This window comes from Podarcis gaigeae (genome assembly GCF_964106915.1).
Source record: "Podarcis gaigeae genome assembly, chromosome: Z".
NCBI lineage: Eukaryota > Metazoa > Chordata > Lepidosauria > Squamata > Lacertidae > Podarcis > Podarcis gaigeae.
Window position 1 is genome coordinate 23,677,306 of NC_139691.1, and position 17,859 is coordinate 23,695,164.

General features: G+C 44.4%; 1 protein-coding gene across 4 annotated transcripts in view; it reads right to left on the bottom strand.

Moving 5' to 3' along the window:
• Positions 1–17,859, bottom strand: part of ARHGEF9 (Cdc42 guanine nucleotide exchange factor 9) — a 274,051-nt gene that overhangs the window by 133,146 nt on the left and 123,046 nt on the right. Inside the window, exon 1 of one of the 4 annotated variants that reach the window (XM_083722050.1) lies at positions 12,007–12,363. The exons of the other annotated variants lie outside the window; for them this stretch is intronic. Within the exon in view, the coding sequence (XP_083578176.1) occupies positions 12,007–12,036 (30 nt within the window). The 5' untranslated portion in view covers positions 12,037–12,363. Of the gene's footprint in view, positions 1–12,006; positions 12,364–17,859 lie in introns of those variants that run through there. 4 annotated transcript variants of the gene reach the window in all.

Here is a 17,859-nt window from a genome sequence, read left to right on the forward strand (position 1 = left end):
GGGGCGGCCTCCGAAGGGTACCCCGTGCTCCGCGCTGCCGCCCACAAGCCTTCGGCTCCCGGGGGGAGATCCCCGGGTGCGCAAGGCTAGCGGACACCTGCGCGAAGCACTGGGTGTCCTCCGGAGGGCGCCCCGTGCTCCGTGCTGCAGGCTGCCGCCCGCAAGCCTTGCACGCCCGGGGGAACTCCCTCCGGGCGTGCAAGGCTTGCGGATAGCTTCCTGGAGCCTGGAGAGCGAGAGACGTCGGTGCGCACCGACGCCTCTCGCTCTCCAGGCTTCAGCGAAAGCCTGCATTCACCCCATAGGACGCACACACATTTCCCCTTCATTTTTGGAGGGGGAAAAGTGCGTCTTATAGGGCGAAAAATACGGTAACTAAGGGACACCGATTGGCTCAAAACTTCAAGGCTGTGTTGAAATTTGAACCCATGACATGGAAGTACAAGGTTCACATGGTTTGTTAGATCTTGCTGCCTCCATGTTAATACAGTGGTTATTGTTCCCTCTTTATTGGTTCGACTATCACAGGCAGATCATTTGGTATGATATTCTTGCATTTTTAAATTTTATTTATATTAATTAATTAATCTGTATGCTGCTTAATGACAAAATAGGCTTCCTTACCAACTTAAGAGGGTAAGAAGGGGCATTAAGGACATGTAAAGCTCCTCTGTGGCTGTTATATGTTAATGTTAAACATTCCCTGTTGAAAATTAATGGTCTGAAGTTCCTTTAAATGGTAAATAATTGTTACTTAATAATTATCTCAATACTTCACTTCAGGGCCCCCACCACGAATCTATGCAATTTCAAGTATATTCCAGCACAAAATGGTTCAAGTTGATTCAATAATCAATAATATTCAAGTGATTTCTTGCACAATCCCATTCCTGTCTCTAAATGTTTAGAATAGGTTTCAGTCTGTCTAGAGATAAGGGCCCAGAGTTCAGTGATAAGCTATAAGCTTTGCATGCAGAAGATTCCATAATCCATTTCTGGCATCTTCCACAAAAAAAGTTCAGATAGCAAGAGATGCGAAAGATCCTGGAGAGCAGTTGCCAGAAAGGTGAACGGTCTTGTCTGGAACAATACAGCTTCCTAATGTATGCTATTTTTTAATCTGATATATACTATATCAGCGGTGGGCAGAAGGTAGATTGAGTTACTTGCAGATCTCTAGCAGATTTCCAGTAAGGTCTCTGATCCACATTTGTTTAGCAACAGCCAACATTTTATTTCCTAAATTTGAAAAAGAAAAGAACCTGCCATAATCAAGTAAGGTGGAGGGAATCAGGAATGGGATTTTGGGGTCCCCCATGAATTTAATTTATGTACTAGGGGAGTATAAATCTTTGGCATCCTGGGTTGTGCCAATGCTGGTCCTATTGAGAGTAATGGACATGACTTACTGAGGTCCATTATTTTAATAGGTTGACTTAGTTGGAGACAACCCTCTGATACTTAATTCCAAATTTATGTATACCTGAGGGCTTAGGCCAAGCATGGGCTGCTATTTGCCCCATAAGAATATTTTCCCCAAGCCACAAGAAATCTGTGACACACCTGATGTCATATGTGTGTGGCTAAAAAGGAGTAATTGGGAGGTTAAAGGGAGCTCTTGATGGTTTCTTGGCAAGTGGGGTGCCCTGTCAGTCCCAAATAGCAGATTAGCACTGACATTGAGTACCTCTTGGATTGGCTGTACTAAGGAGTAACCTACTGGAACACTGGAAATTTGTATATACGAAATCAGACCACATTGCTCTACCTAACTTAGCACAATCCACATTGACTGGCAGTGGCTCTTCAGGGTTTCAGGTAGGAGATGCAATTGAGGACTGAATCAGGGACAGTCTGCATGCAGATACTCTACCTCCAAGCTACAGTCCTTTGCCTGGAAGGACAGATCCTGAAGCTGAGACTCCAATACTTTGGCCACCTCATGAGAAGAGAAGGCTCCCTGGAAAAGACCCTGATGTTGGGAAAGATGGAGGGCAGAAGGAGAAGGGGACGACAGAGGACCAGATGGTTGGACAGTGTTCTCGAAGCTACCAGCATGAGTTTGACTAAACTGCGGGAGGCAGTGGAAGACAGAAGTGCCTGGCGTGCTCTGGTCCATGGGGTCACGAAGAGTCGGACACGACTAAACAACAACAACAACACAACTGAAGGGGCTCAGCTGATTGGTGGTGTCAGCAAACCTCACTTTGGCCATTTGCAGACGTGGGTTGAAGCCAAACCACATGTGCAAATGGACATCACAGGGGCTTTCTCCAATCAAAGTCAAAAGTTGGCCTGTGGAAGTTTGGATAAAATATGGTATATGGTTTTGTCTGAAAGACCAGCTTACCAAAATAGTGTAGTATGAGGGACAGCTAAGAAAGGTAAGCTTGATACAATATGGTGGCCCTTTATAGCCTATGTTAACAATGTGAGCATTTACTACAACCTCATCAAGGCAAGTTACATTATTGAGGTCTTACATTAGCAGACTGAATTCTGGCAGATAGTTTCTGCTCATATTTTTAGGCCACTTTGGCTTCTTCTTGACTTCTCCTGTATTTCTTTCACTGATTTATACTTTGGTTTTTCAAAGTACTCTGCCAGATGTATGCATTACTATAATGCAGTTTGTTCTGTTAATAACATCTCAGTAAAACTAATTTATGCATCTTTTAAAAAGTTGGTCAGTGGGAGAGGGAGAGAGGAATTAAGGATCTGGCCCACCAGTTAGATGCAGTTCTCAACCCCTGAGCTAAAGGAACACACTTGGCTGCAGAGAGTGCTCCCAGCTGCCAAACAGCAACACAAAGAAGCTTCTACTAAGCTTCCAAAATGTGCTCAGGCTTACCAACTACTTATGCATTGGGATTCCTTCCACACTGGTCTCCAGCTAAGACTGGTATCAACTGGTCAGATCTGGCCTTCTGCAAACCACACTCGTAGTCCAAGGACTTATCGTCACCATATGCCCCTGTTTTCTGGAACCTGGACAAATTGCTGCCTGTTCTTTTGTTACAGATAGGTAGCCGTGTTGGTCTGCCATAGTCAAAACAAAAAAATTCCTTCCAGTAGCACCTTAAAGACCAACTAAGTTAGTTCTTGGTATTTTTTTGTTCTTTTGTTGTTCTTGTTGTTAAGTTTGCCCTTAAGTTGTTAAGTTTGCCCTAAAATATGACCAAAAGCCAGGGAAAAGAGGTGTGTCTCCAGCATTCACATAATGAAGATGCCAGATGCGCCTCTCTGAGGGAGTTCCACAATTTTGGGGCTGCCACAGAGAATGCTGTCTTCTGGACCATCTTCAATCTAAACTTCTGAGGGCCCTCAGCAGATCTTAGCACCCAGGAGGGTCTGCAGGGAAGGAAGTGATCTTTCAGGTATCTGGGGCCTGAGTCATTCTGGGAATACCTTGCTCAGAATGTGTTTGTGAAGGGTACTGAGTTCCCCCACCCACTTGGAGACTCAGCAGAAGAATCTCCCGTCTCCATACAGCTCCACTGCTATCTATCAAAATGCAAGCAGGTGGAGTAGAGGTTTGCTAACAGTTGGTAGGAGGGGGAGGAACTTGGGTAGTGAGCCTTGATGTAAGAATAGGAATGTGGTAAGTGTGTCCAATTTAAATACCATATATGAAACAGTAATGGATAGGCTGGCAGTGATGCCTCCATCAGGTGGCAGTTCTTAGGGTAACATTAAAAGGCTGCTCATCTTGTGAAAGGAACATAGGAATCATAAAATTGTGGAGTTGGAAGGGACCCTGAGGGTCATCAGTTGCAGATGAAGTCTAAGGGATGAAGCCAGTGATGATGCTCTGCCTCCATGGTCAGAGCAGCGATGCTTCTAAATACCAGTTGCTGGGAGTCACAGGTGGGGAGAGTGCTCTTGTGCTCAGGTCCTGTTTGCATGTTTCCTACAAACATTTGGGTAGCCACTGTGAGAACAGGATAAGAGACTAGATGGGCCATTGGCCTGATTATTCATTGTTATCTCCTTGGTTGGCTTTAAAAGAGGACTGGACAAATTCATAGAGTATGAGGCTAGCTCTGGTTGCTATGTTTTCCCTTTGCTTCACAGGTAATAATGCTTCTCAAGACCAGACGATGGAAGTCACAAAAAGGAAGAGTGTTGTTGCACTCAGGTTCTACAGTGTCCATCACTGTATTATTTTTGGTGCCCGATGAAGACATTCTTATGTAGACAAGCCTACTCAGGTGTTTTAGAAGGGACGTGGGTGGCACTGTGGGTAAAACCTCAGCGCCTAGGACTTGCCGATCGCATGGTCAGCGGTCCCAGCTCCTGCCCACCTAGCAGTTCGAAAGCACCCTTAAGTGCAAGTAGATAAAAAGGTACTGCTTTATAGCAGGAAGGTAAACGGCGTTTCCGTGTGCTGCGCTGGTGCAGGCTCGCCAGAGCAGCTTCGTCACGCTGGCCACGTGACCCGGAAGTGTCTCCGGACAGCGCTGGCCCCCGGCCTCTTAAGCGAGATGGGCGTGCAACCCCAGAATCGGACACGACTGGCCTGTACGGGCAGGGGTCCTTTTACCTTTTACCTTTACTCAGGTGTTTAGAAAGTTTGTATGAGTTTAAATTCATTTTAATCTGTTATTTTATGGTTTTAACTTTGTGTATGTTTTAAATCATGGCTGTAAAAAATTTAGTGGTAATTTTATTAGGGGTGGTTGTGGTTTGTTTGTTTTGGGTTTTTTTGTCTACTGCTTTGAGGTTTTTTCTACAATCAAGTGGTAATACTGTATAAATTTTATGAAAGAAACAAACAAATCTGGGTGGGCCACTATGAAAAAAGGATGGTGTGATCCAGCAGCCTCTTCTTATGTTTTTGTGTTCACATAACAGAAAGGTTATGGATGGAAAGGAGGAGGCGGAGATGGAAGGGGGAGGAGAGAGGAGCAGCATCATATAGCTGTTCTGGGCGGGTGTTCCAGAAATCAATATTAGACAATTACTTTGTTGCATTGCTGATCAGATGCTTATCTTTCATCTTCTTACTGGCAACTGAATTATTTTATGAGGTTGAAGAAGATACTCAAAAGATTTTAGCAACCCAGTACCAATGACGCATGCAAAAATACCCTCATGGGAAGCTGGCATGAATAGCCTTAGATTAAACTGCTTTTTTAAAAAAAAAAGATGGATGGAAATCAGTGTGCTCAACCATTAAACAACTGAGTACAGTGGAGAGAAGCTGAGCAAGCCTGAAAAAAAGGGATGAAAGGATTTCTAACATTCTGATCCCATATTGTTTTGTGGCTTTGCTCTGCCTGCGTTTCCCACCTCCTGAATCCCAATTGAACCAGGAACATTTCTAAAATTAACTTTGGAAACGGAACCCACAAAGTTAGCCACAGTGTCCACCGCCCACCCCTCACTTCGGCTTTATATATGTATCACCAACACATATGTGCATGAATAAAGCTACAATGCATGGCTTTCTCTGGTTGTCGGCTGATAGTTAGGAACTGCCGGGTGAAAATCTACTACAAAAGGGATACACTGTTCTTTCTTTGTTGTCACCTCATTTTGGTGGAATAGGTTTTCCCTAGACAGGATGGAAACCCTGAGGATGTTGCAATGAAATATACTGGAAGATCCTTCTGTGACACTTATCTTTCCTGTTGCAAACGTGTTTCATTCTGAGAGCCAAGCTATAGGCAATGTTTTTCTTTATATGTTTTGGATGGCAGGATTTCCAGGATAGGTCGGCATAGGTGTTAGTGGGTTTGTTTCAGAAATCAGTTGCTATTTTGTTGTTCTCAGTGGCAAGAAGGACATCAAGGAAAAGGATGTGTATCAGTGGTCCTATTTAATGAACACTTGATAATTGGATAAATGGAGCTGATGTAGCTTATAAATTGTTCTAAATACTGTTTTTTCATTTGCCAGGGAAAGCTACCCCTTGTTAGCAAACTCTGAATGACCTCTTCTTATAGCATTTTGCTAGCCTCCAAATCTACAATCCTGAATCTCATCCTTGTGGTTCCAAATGTTGTATCAGCTGTGTGAAGCTACCTTCAAAAGCACCAGTATGGATAGATCCTGCAAAAAATGGATTGTCATATCTAATATGGAGGTAAAACTACAACCAAGCTATGCACACATTTTAGAAACCACAAATCTGCAATTTTGACCCCTAAAGTGAAGCAACCGGTTCATAAACATTTCGGTTATGAAAACCACAACCTGTCAGACTTATAAATAATTCCTCCAGAGATGCCAACATGTACACACTGGACATAATAACATTGCACGGCTTCAGCTTGGAGCGTAGTAGCAGCATCACTTGGCTTCAGTGAATGATGCCCTTCTGAGCATTCAATCTTCAAAGCTCTGTAAGTACCACTTTGAAAACAGCATCATTTTCATCGGAACAGTTGATGAAAGCAGAAGCCAAAACATTTTGCCACATACATTTTTTAAAAAAACAACAACAACCCTCTGTTTTGTTAATCATAGATTACCCATATCTATCTATTTATACCTCTCACTGTCTCTCTCCACCAGTCTTTCCCAATCTGATGCCCTCCAGATGTTTAGGACTACAAATCCCACCAACCCTAGCCACCACAGCCAACTGATGGGAGTTGTAATCCTCAACCTTTGCAGAGAATCAGATTGGAAAAAGCTATTGTGGATGGATAAATACAATGGAGAATTCCTAATGTATCAGATATCAGTTTGACTTTGAGGGGTAAAGAGACCAGGTAATTCAGAACTCCAGAATCCAGGTAGAAATTTGGATGAGGATTATTTTTAGAAGTCTCCCTTGTTTAAGGAATATAGCTTAGAAATTAACAATTGTATGTCACCATCTGAAATCAGCTTATAGACAGGGAAGATATAGGTTGGGAATGAATGATTACCAAGATCAGGTTGTCTGCTAATCTTATCTGTGTCTATATTTCCCTAATGCCTTCAGCACAACTTATTTAAGTCATCTAGATCTCCTTCCTCTGCTACCACTTTTTGGTAATGCACCTTCTCTTCTGTTGTGCTATAAACAAGCTTATGATCCTTGTCCTGAAGCAGGTACTGGGATAAATGACTGTGTTAATTCCTTCCACAATTCAAGTTCAAAAGCCATCAATAAATCACTGAATTTATTCATTCTTTATTGTACTGAAGAAGCTATCTTGAACTGATCCACACAATGGGTTCATCTACCTCGGCATTGTCTCCTTCACAGGTACCCTCCAGATGTTGTTGGAGCTCATCATTCCTGACCCATGCTAGCTGGGATTGACCAGAGCTAGAGAAGCAACAATATCTGTAGGACTATTTTTTCAGGGACTCATGCAGAGGAGACTCATTCCCATCACCTCCTACATGAGATCCTCTCAGCTGGAGATACTTAAGATTTTCTCTGAGCACTCTGCTCCTGAGCTGAATTACAACTAACCATGATATTTAGTTGGTTTGCAGTGGAGGCTGATCCATTAGGGTGAATGAGGCAGTGCCCCACCAATCCCAGTCTACTCTCAGACAACCCCACCTTCCTGCCTTCTTACTTATACCAAGCATGTGGTGGATCTGCCTATGGAAGTAACTATTACGCCACACTGGTTTTGCACCTCAGCCACATCACTTGATCATCATCAAGGCTCTCAATGGTTACTAGCCATTACGACTTTGATGTGTCTCCAAGTTGTTGTTGTTGATAATGACGGTGATGATGATATCCCATCCTTCCTCCAAAAAGCTCAAGGAACTTTTATTCTCATAACTCTGTGTGGCTGATTAGGCTGAGAGACAGTGACTAGCCTGTGGTCATGCAGGGAGCTTGATAGCTAAGAGGAGAGTTGAACCCTGGCCTCCCAGGTGCTCCTCCAATTTGCACATCAGCTACATCACAGTGTTTACATCAAAGCAGCACCTTCTCTCCAACAAAACAGTAATGTGCTGACTTGATGCCACAATAAAGGCATAATGCATTGAAAAGGCACAGCCCCCATTGCTCCAGTAAGTGAAGCTGGCCTTGCTGTGCAATACTTTGGCTTATAAGATTTTATAGATGCATTCTCTATGATGAGCGCATCAATGAAGTAGAGAGCAAAAAGGAGCATCTTCGTTTCTAGGTTGGAGATTAAGCAGGAATGGGGCAATTTTAATTTAATATAGTAGATCATGTATTTTTTAAAAAATGAAATGTATTTTTTAAAAACTGAAATCATATGATAGGGCACATGCACACCATTTGAATAGCAATGCCCATCAACTTTGGGGGTGCCCAGCCCCTTCAAATATTTTACTGGGGAGGCCAAAGCTCCCTCAGTCCCTAGGAATTGACTCCTATGCTCAGAAGCCCTCCCAAAGCTGCCTCTACAGTGGCCTCTTGGTGAATAGGAGGTGCTACCGGTCTCTTCCCACCCCAGGGAGGAAATAGTAGAGGCTGCCCTCTGGCGTCTCCTGGGGTCTGCACCTGCCCAGGGTGATTCAGAGTGCCCCTTCCCCTTGCAATGGCCTTTAATTCCCACTTCAACCATTGGGTAAGGTTTATTTGACTCCCCTTTTGTTCCCAACATAGATCGTTATTCCCTCCTTGTTCCTAATTTAGATCTCCACCCCCTCCCCCTTGTTCCCAGTGTAAATCTTCATTCACACCTTCTTCTTCACTGGTGAGAGAGGAGGTGCGTTCTGTGGTTTGCCTCAGGTACCAAAATGTTTTGGGCCAGCCCTCTCCCTGACCATTGGGCATACTGGCTGAGGCCTTTGAGAGTTGGAGTCGAACAACATATCACAGATTCTACACCCCCAACTTAACCAATTTACAAAACTAAGCATAGCCTAGTGTTTGTGATTCCACTCTGGCACCAAAACCACTCAGCAACTGCACCCTTTCACATAATAATAATAATAATAATAATAATAATAATAATAATAATAATTGTACCCCGACTCTGGGCAGCTTCCAACAAAGATTAAAATTATATTAAAATGTCATACATTAAAAACTTCCCTGAACAGGGCTGCCTTCAGATGTCTTCTAAATGTCAGGTAGTTGTTTATCTCTTTGACATCTGATGGGAGGGCGTTCCACAGGGTGGCCGCCCTGCCAAGAATGCCCTCTGCCTGGTTCCCTGTAGCTTTGCTCTTCGCAGTGAGGGAACCGCCAGAAGGCCCTCAGAGCTGGACCTCAGTGTCCCATGCTATTCCAAAAAGTGCTTCAATACAGGATTTCTGGGGTGCTGGGTGCTGCAGGCAAGGGGGGAAGGCAAAAATTGGGTTCCCTGTTTTGTGCAAGGGGAACTGCTTCCACTAAGGCAAAACCACTAGACGAAAGGAAAGAAGGAAGGAAGGAAAATTTTCTCCATTTTCTAAAGATTAGTAGGATGCACTGGCCAAACAGAACATGTTTGAGAATCAGATATACACTTACACAAATCAGGGTGTTTAAGCTGTCAGCCTATTTTTAGATATAGGAAAAGAGAATTATCAGTTATACCTTCAAGGCTCTTTTGAAAACATCAAACAGTAGGGAATGTCTCTCATTATTTCCAATTACAACTGCCCTCACCTCTCCCCACACCACAGGGAAGACAGAATAGCTTTATTCCCCCATAACTATTTTTCTTCCGAAAATGTTACTAGGCAAATCAGCATGGCACAGCTTGAGTAGCTCTGGCACAGCGTGGGAACAAGCAAGGGACTTTGCTTGAATATTACATTCTGTGCATTGGGGAGGGGGGCAGGGGAAGCAGGAGGTAGATTGTGTGGGAGGATAAGAGTGGGCGCAGGAGATGAACACTGTGGAAGTTAAGCAACCCTCACTCACCGCCACCAGATGCATCTGAAGGATCATGATTCAGATTGCAGATTTATCTAGCGCTATTTGCATCAAGCTATTCAAGGAGATGGGTGGCCTCAAAGAAAGGGGGCACAGCTGAAGCAAAGCATAGCCTAGTGTTTGTGCACAAGGGAGCTAGTGGTGGCATTGAGGTTAGAGTGTTGGACTAAGACCTGGGAGAGACCAGGCTTCAAATCCCTACTCAGCCATGAAGCTCACTGGGTGACCTTGGGGACCACTCAAGGCCTCTCAGCCTAACCTACCTCACAGGGTTGTTGTGGGGTCAAATGAGGAGGTGGAGAACGTGTGCCACCTTGAGCTCCTTGGAGAAAAGGGTTAGGTATAAATGCAATATAATAAATAAACATGTTCACAGGCAGAAGGTCACAGTTTCAGACCCCAGCATCTAGTTTGTGGCTCAGTCAGTAGAGCATCAAGGTCTCAGGGTCATGGGTTCGAACCTCATATCGGGCAAAACATTCCTGTGTGGCAGAGGGTTAGACTATATGACCTTTACGGTCCCTTCCAACTGCACAATTCTATAATTCTATGATTCTAATCTCCATATCAGGTAGTAGGTAATGGGGAAGACCCTGCCCAAAGCCTTGGAGAACCACTGCAGGTTGGTCAGAGTAGACAGCAATTGTGCTAGATCAGGGTTTCCCAAACTTGGGTCTCCAGCTGTTTTTGGACTGCAACTCCCATCACCCCTGCCTAATAGGACCAGTGGTCAGGGATGATGCAAACTGTAGTCACAAAACAACTGGAGACCCAAGATTGGGAAACCGTGTGCCAGATGATCACATAGAATGATCTGATATAATGTAGTTTTGCATGCTCCAAAGAAGGATATCTATTGCCATAAAACTTCAGGGTCCAGGTGAGGCTTATCTGAACCAGGTAGTGGAAACCTTCCTGCCTCACTGTCACCCCAACAGAACAATATCGATATATCAAGGTTGTGGGAATAGAGAGGTGTGGTGTGGACCACGATCCACAAGAGCTGACTGAGGCACATGGCAGACAAAAGGATCCAGCCCACTCTTTGCATCTCACTTGTGTCGGGCCACTTTTGAGGACTGGAAGGCTGCAAACATGCACACAGAAGCAGGAGGGATATTGTTGTTGTTGAAGCAAATGTTTCCCTGGGTTCACATATGCATTCTGCTTTCAAGGGAGGCAAAGCACAGTTCATTTGAACACTAAATGATGCCCACCTCAGTCTCAGGTCATTTTGTGGGGATGAAAAGAAAGGACAAAATCTTGTGGAGCCCTATAATACTTATCTAGGGGTGAACTCAATGGGACTTACTTCTGAGTAGATGTGCATAGGATGGCACCAAAATGCAGAAATCCTATGCAGAGTCACTTACCCCAGGAGTAAAGCATAAGGGGACTTACTTCCGAATAAGGACGCCTGGCAATATGTGGTACGTACATCCTTCAGCAAATGCTTAATTATAAGGTTCAGGGTTGCTCCTTTCAAAGAAGGGAGCACAGAATTGCTTTGCAAATCCTCGCGTTGTGGAGCTGTGCACTCTAAGAATCTGAAGGACCTCACAGCTGGGTGAGTGAAAGACCCCTCCTCCCTTTGCCCAAGTCATTCGCTACCAAATTGCACCGGAATGGAAACAAAGAAGAAGCGGCGGCAGCTTCTATTTTTAAGCTGCCTTGTCGTTCTATAACCCCTCAATACATTCCTCTGCCAGCACAAAGCTGGAAGACAAACCTTAAGGAACGCTCCTATTCCGAAAAGAAAATCTCCATTAACCTGCTACAGATCGCAAAGCTTTCACTTGCGCACTATCCTTTTAACAATAATGCCCCCCCCCCGCCGCCGCCGCTCACAAAAAGTCCATCCCCCCGCCTTCTTTCCCTTGGGCAGAGACCTCACGGCAACTCTCTGCACCCGGGAAAGGGGATCCCCTCTCCACACACAAGCATCCTTCCTGAAACCCAACCTTCCTCCCCTCCACCTCCTTGCAAAAAACCAAATTCCGTTAGTGCCCCCCCTTCCTCCTCCACCTCCGCTTCGTTGTCTTGGAGGAGAGGATCCATAAAATGGCCACGGACCTATCGAAGCTATCCCCAAAGCTAAGAGAGACTCCTAAGCAAGGGGGATGAAAACGAGGACACCCAACTACTGCAGGCAGAAAGAGCAGGGTGGGGGCGGTAGGGGTGGGAGGCAGAGAGCTACCTGAACTCACCATAGCAGGTCCATTCCTGAGCCACTGCATCTTCTCTTTGGATGTCGTCCTCTTGGTTATTAAAAGGGGGAGGAGGGGAGAAGCCTGCCTGACGATGTCTGGAAAGAAAGAAAGAAAGAAAGAAAGAAAGAAAGAAAGAAAGAAAGAAAGAAAGAAAGAAAGAAAGACCCCCTCCTCCTCGCCTCTTGCCCAGTCTTTTCCAGCCCAGCAACTCAGGAAGGAGCAGAGATCAGCCGCCTCTTTGCTACCTGGGAAGTTATGGCTTCATTTGAGGAAGGAGCAGGATTTCCCTCTCTCCTCTCTCTCTCCTCCCCTCCTTTTCCAACTCTTTCTTTGGGTTCTTTCCCCCAACCACTACCTGTGCTTGGGAAACTGGGTATGCTCAAGGGAAGGAGGGAGGGAGGGAGGAAGAGGGAACAGTGTTGACGTCCCGTCCCCCCTCGCCGTGCGCGCAGAAAAGAGGGGTGAGGGTGTGGGGGACAGCAGAGACCCAAGTGGGGTTTGTAATGCTCTCTCTTTGTCTATGCCCCCTCCCCTTGGCTTTGCTGCTCCAGGGCTCTCTGCCCATCCACCCCGCACACCACAGCCTTTCTGCTAGGGGATCTCCCTGGTGTGCAGAGTCAGCAGATCTGCTTGTGTGCACACAGTTCACTGTTAAGCTTTGTGCTGACATTTGTGGAATGGCAAGAACTGGCTCTTAATGCCTTGTGGCACCGCCACACCCCTCTTTCCGCCTCCCACCCTTCCCATTTACCAGGGCTTCTCTAACTACAGTGGAGGATGTGCCTCGCCATCCACTAATACCCTCCAACCTGTCCCTTTCTATAAATCTCCCCCCCTTTTTTTTATGTGCCTGGATTTTAAGGCAGGAATTTCCTCCTCCTCATAACATTCATGCAAGATCACTATATGAATAGAAAGAGAGATGAGCAAGAGCAAGATAATAAATCTCCCCATTAACTCTAGAACTTAGGGACGTCCAATGAACGTTGGAAGATTCAGGACAGATAAAAGGAAGGACTTCTCCATGCAGCAGATATGGAACTCGCTCCCACAGAAGGCCTTGATAGCCACCGACCTGAATGATTTTAAAAGAGGATAAGACATTTTCATGGAGGATAAGGTTCTCAATGGCTACAAGCAATTACAGCTATGCTCTGCCTGCATGGTCAGAGACACTAGTGCTTCTGAATATTAGCTGCTGGAAACCACAGAAGGGGAAAGTCCTGCTCTTGTCTGCAGGTCCTTCTTGCAGTGGCGGACCTTGGAGTCTCAGTTTTCAGCAGCACCATGTGCAATACCAAAATTTGACATGCCGTCCCGCCTCTTGCCTTTCATTGTACCTCATTGTTGCATTGCCCCCCGCAGGGACACTGAGACTTTATGCCCAGTGTGACTGAACCGGTTGCACTCCCCTAAATCCACCTCTGCTGTTTGCAGGTTCCCCACAGGTGCCTCGTTGGTCACTGTGACAACCGGATGCTGGACAAGATAGGCTATTGGTCTGATCCAGCAGGGCTCTTCTGATGTTCTTTGTATTCTACAACAACACCATTCTCCCACCCACACCACCCACCATTGCTTAAATCTATCTGAATGAATGAAGTCTACCACATGAAGTAGGGACATAGGAATAAACCATATACTAAATCAAGACTATTGGTCCATCCAGCTTTCATTGTCTATGGGAGAGACCATCCTGGAAGACCTACCTCCTGCCTTGCAGGCCTTTTCCCACCAGGCTTGAGAAGGCAGGGCCCAGACTGACTCCAACTACAAAAGCTGAGGCTGCTGAGTGGACTCTTGAGCTGGGGTATTGCTTAAGGGGTTTTGTTGAAGATGTGTGCTGTTGCTGTTATTGACATAGATTGTTGTTGTTTTTTTGTATGTTTTTTTAATCTTATGATTTATGGGGAAATTGTTCAATTTGGTTGTGTATTTTTGATGTTTTATTTATTGTTTATGACTACATGTAATTATGATGAGCATGGTTTAAACTGTGGAAAGGCAGTATAAAATTATGTCTGTCTGTCTGTATGTATGGCAAGCTTCCCCAACCTTCCCCAGCCCTTCAGAAATTGTTGGACTACAAATCCCAGCAGCCCCTGCCATCATGGACAAGAATCAGCAATGATCAGAGTTGGGTTGAGGAAGCCTGATCTAATACTGATTGCCAGCAGGTCTAAATGGCTAGATATTATATTTATATACCTTTTAATGAAATTATACTGCTGCAGCATTCAAAAACACATTTTTAAAAGCAGCGATTTTACAACCCCACCTGCTTCTCTTCCAATAAAAAGCATGGCATTAAGTAAAAATAAAAACAAAAATTATTGTACAAAGAGACTTGTCAATGGGCTAACTCACACAAATGGGCAGTTTACTGCAATAAAAATTCTGCAAATATAAAAAAAGAAAAGAAGCAAACATCTTATAGGTTTGTAAAAAGCTTTGTAAAACTGTGCATTTTAGCTAAATGTTCCTACAAAGATGTACTGATATCATAGAATTCGAGAGTACTAATGCAAATGTAGGGAACATTTCTGAGCTGAGGATCACATTGCCCTGATGGAAAGTTGTAGTGGGCAGGACCAGCTCCAAAAGTGGCCAGTCCTGCACAAAATTGCTTGACACACTCTTGACATGCGCACACACAGAGCTGTTTCCCATGGAGATGGAGGCATTTATTAAATTCTCAGACATTCTGTTCAAGAGTCACTTTCCATTTTATTCAATAACTTTGTAATAAATTGGTAAAGAAAACTCTCTGGCATCTTTTATCTGTCCTCACTGTGCAAAAGGCAAAATAACTTGGTAATCCCAGAAGAATGCAAATATCATCAATGTACAGGTGAGATGCAAGCCTTATCTCAGAGGGATTTAAAACCTCCAACTTCAAAATGCAATTGCACCCCATTAATTTTATGCACACAACTGCAAAATGCAAGTATACTTTTTACATATCTGCAAAGAATATGTCTACCTCTCTGCTGAGCCAGAGCAGGATTTATCTTTCACGTAGTGTCTTTTAGATTGTAACAGGAACTGTTTTTAAATTTACAGCACTTGGTAAATTTAAGGCTTATAATGCATGATAAATAGATGTTGATGGTGAAAGTAACAACAACACACTAGAATTGAATTGCATGCTTTGATTGTCTCCTCTGACCTTGCACAATGTTTTAAAAATGACAAAGTACAACAGCAATAGTCAATGTCCCATAATGCCTACAAACTAAAGCTTAGAACAATTGAGCAAATAGGGGGCCAGGATTGGCCCACACATGAGGGAAGGTGAGATGACCACCTCAGGATCGTCCCTAGCTCCTTCGTCACTTGTGGGGAAGGGGACACCATTTTGGAGTCAGTCTCAGGTGCCAAAATATCTTTGGCCAGCCCTGATGGGGGCTGTGTTCCTCCCTTGATCCTGCTGTTCCTGTGCAACCTGGGGCAAAGTCATGGTTTGGCTTAGTTTCCTTAGTATTGTGTCTGACCCCAGGCTTATGGTTTGTCTCCCCCAGACAAACCATGAGCAGTAAACCAAGAGCAAACCTTACGTACAGCTCATGGCATGTCGGGAACAAGACAAACCATGTGCCAAGATTCAGACATTATGGTCAGTCAAACCATGGCTTACCTCTGGGTATTGCAGAAGCAGTGTGAATGGGAGGGAAGCACAGCAGCCACAATTTCTGCTCCATGAACATGCATGTTTGCTTGTTAACATTAAGCCATGGTTAGACTTAGCATCATGTACTAACCATGTCAGTGTTGCCTTCATTTTCTACACAAATGGGACAGAGAAAACCACAAGTAAACAATAAAAAGACCCAGGAGTCCTGTCACACTGCCGGTTCCTCAGCATGGATTACCTTTGTATCCACAGACTATACCTGCTGGCGTTTATTATAATTATTTCTAATTTAAATATTGATACTCATTTATTGTTTACCAGATTTATTATTTTTTAAAGCCCCATTTCAGAAAAGGAACAAGAATGCCAGGAGTACGGAAGCTTGGATAGAGATGTAAAGGCTGGAACCAGAGTTGCAGACTAACCATCAAATCCCTTTGCCAATGCAAACTGACTTTGAAAGGAGTGGAAACACTTTGAGGATCACACATGCCTGTACCAATAGATTTCAAGCTGTGCTTTGTTGGATACCCTTAATGAGAAGATTGGTTGTGGCGGACAAACATTATTGAGAGACAGGTTGCCCATCATTATTAACCTACACATCTTATGTAAAGCCAGAAAGCAAGGCTGGGTGTGTCTTATAATATATCCTCAGCTCATGCATAAATCATGCCCTGCCACCATAATAGATGAACTGAGTTGGCACCTTCAAACACAACCAAGAATCCTTTGTAATGTGCTGGAGTGCGGTGGCAGATGGTATGGGTTGCTTGAATGCTAACAGGGTCTAAGCAGGTCCCTCAGGGAAACAGAAAGGCATCCTTACTGATGTGTAAATCAGGGGCACATTGGCAGAAGCTGGGAGATGCCACAGGGCAGGCTGACTCTCAATGACACTATGAGGAGTGGATATGGTAGAAACAGCCTGGTTTGACCAAGAACATAAGGAGGGATCATGGTATGGTGAACAGATCTTGCTTCCCCATTAGGTTTCCAGTGGAGCCCCAAAGTCAGCTTGGCTCTTGCTCAGGGAAAAATATGCTTCTGCTTCCAGCTTCCAGCCTCAGCCCAAAAACTCTCTCATACAACTCTCACATACCCAGCTCCCCTTGGCCTATCATTCTCCACCTGGGAAAGGTCCCTATGGCTTTATTTGGAAATGCTAAAATGATGGTACTTGCCAACCAAAGGCATTACAAAGGAACTGGTTTGTCTGGTTTGGCAGGCATCCCAGCCAGATGGGCGGGGTACAAATAAATTATTATTATTATTATTATTATTATTATTATTATTATTATTATTATTATTATTATTATTATTTCCTATTATACATTCTGCTCTCACAGATGCAGGATTGCAGATTTGGAAGGGGTCCCAGGATATCATGAAGACTGACCACCCAAACTCCTAACAACAACAACAATCTGCATATAAAAAGTCTGTGCCCTGTGAAGTGCATGGAGATGAGACCTTTGTCAGTTTTCCAGAAGTATAAGACAAAAGAAAACATCACTTTGTAGTACTGCCAAAAATTTAATTCAATATATTCCTACATTCAGCTTTAATTTGGGGTGGGGAGGAAGCGTTAATCTTCCTTTCCCTTTATTCCTTCCAGAGAAGTCACTAAAAGCAATACTAAGCTCGGCCCTTGGTGTTCCCAAGCTTCGCACAGTTCTGTGGATGCTTCCTTGGGAGTATGTCCCATTGACCTCAGTGTGGCTTAACATCTGAGTAAATAAGCTTTGGCGGACCGCAACACCCTTGAGTCACGTTGTGACTGCAGCCCAAGCACTGTCCATTCTACCTTCAAGGAGCTTTATTTATTCAGGCATTATACTTTGCCCTCTGCCTCACCAGCTCTCCTAAGACCCATTTTATTTGCTAATATTCTTCACTCTCCTCCTTCCCCCTCCCCCAAAACACACACACACACGCTCCGACACCAGCATTTTCAACTCCCAAGCCTACTTTAATTAAACTTTGGGGTCCTGTTGCCAGGGAACGCAGTTGGTTGCCAAGGCCCTCTTATTTTGCAAGTGAGAGTTAATAACCAGCGGTCAAATTAGACTCACAGCATAAAGAAGAACATGCCCCAGTTCACAGCAGCAACATGCCAGTCTGGGAAAGTGTTTTTGACAAGAAGATGCGAAATTGGGCAAAGCTGCATTTACTGGCAGGACCACTTTCTATTCTGGGGAAATGATGCCAGCAAC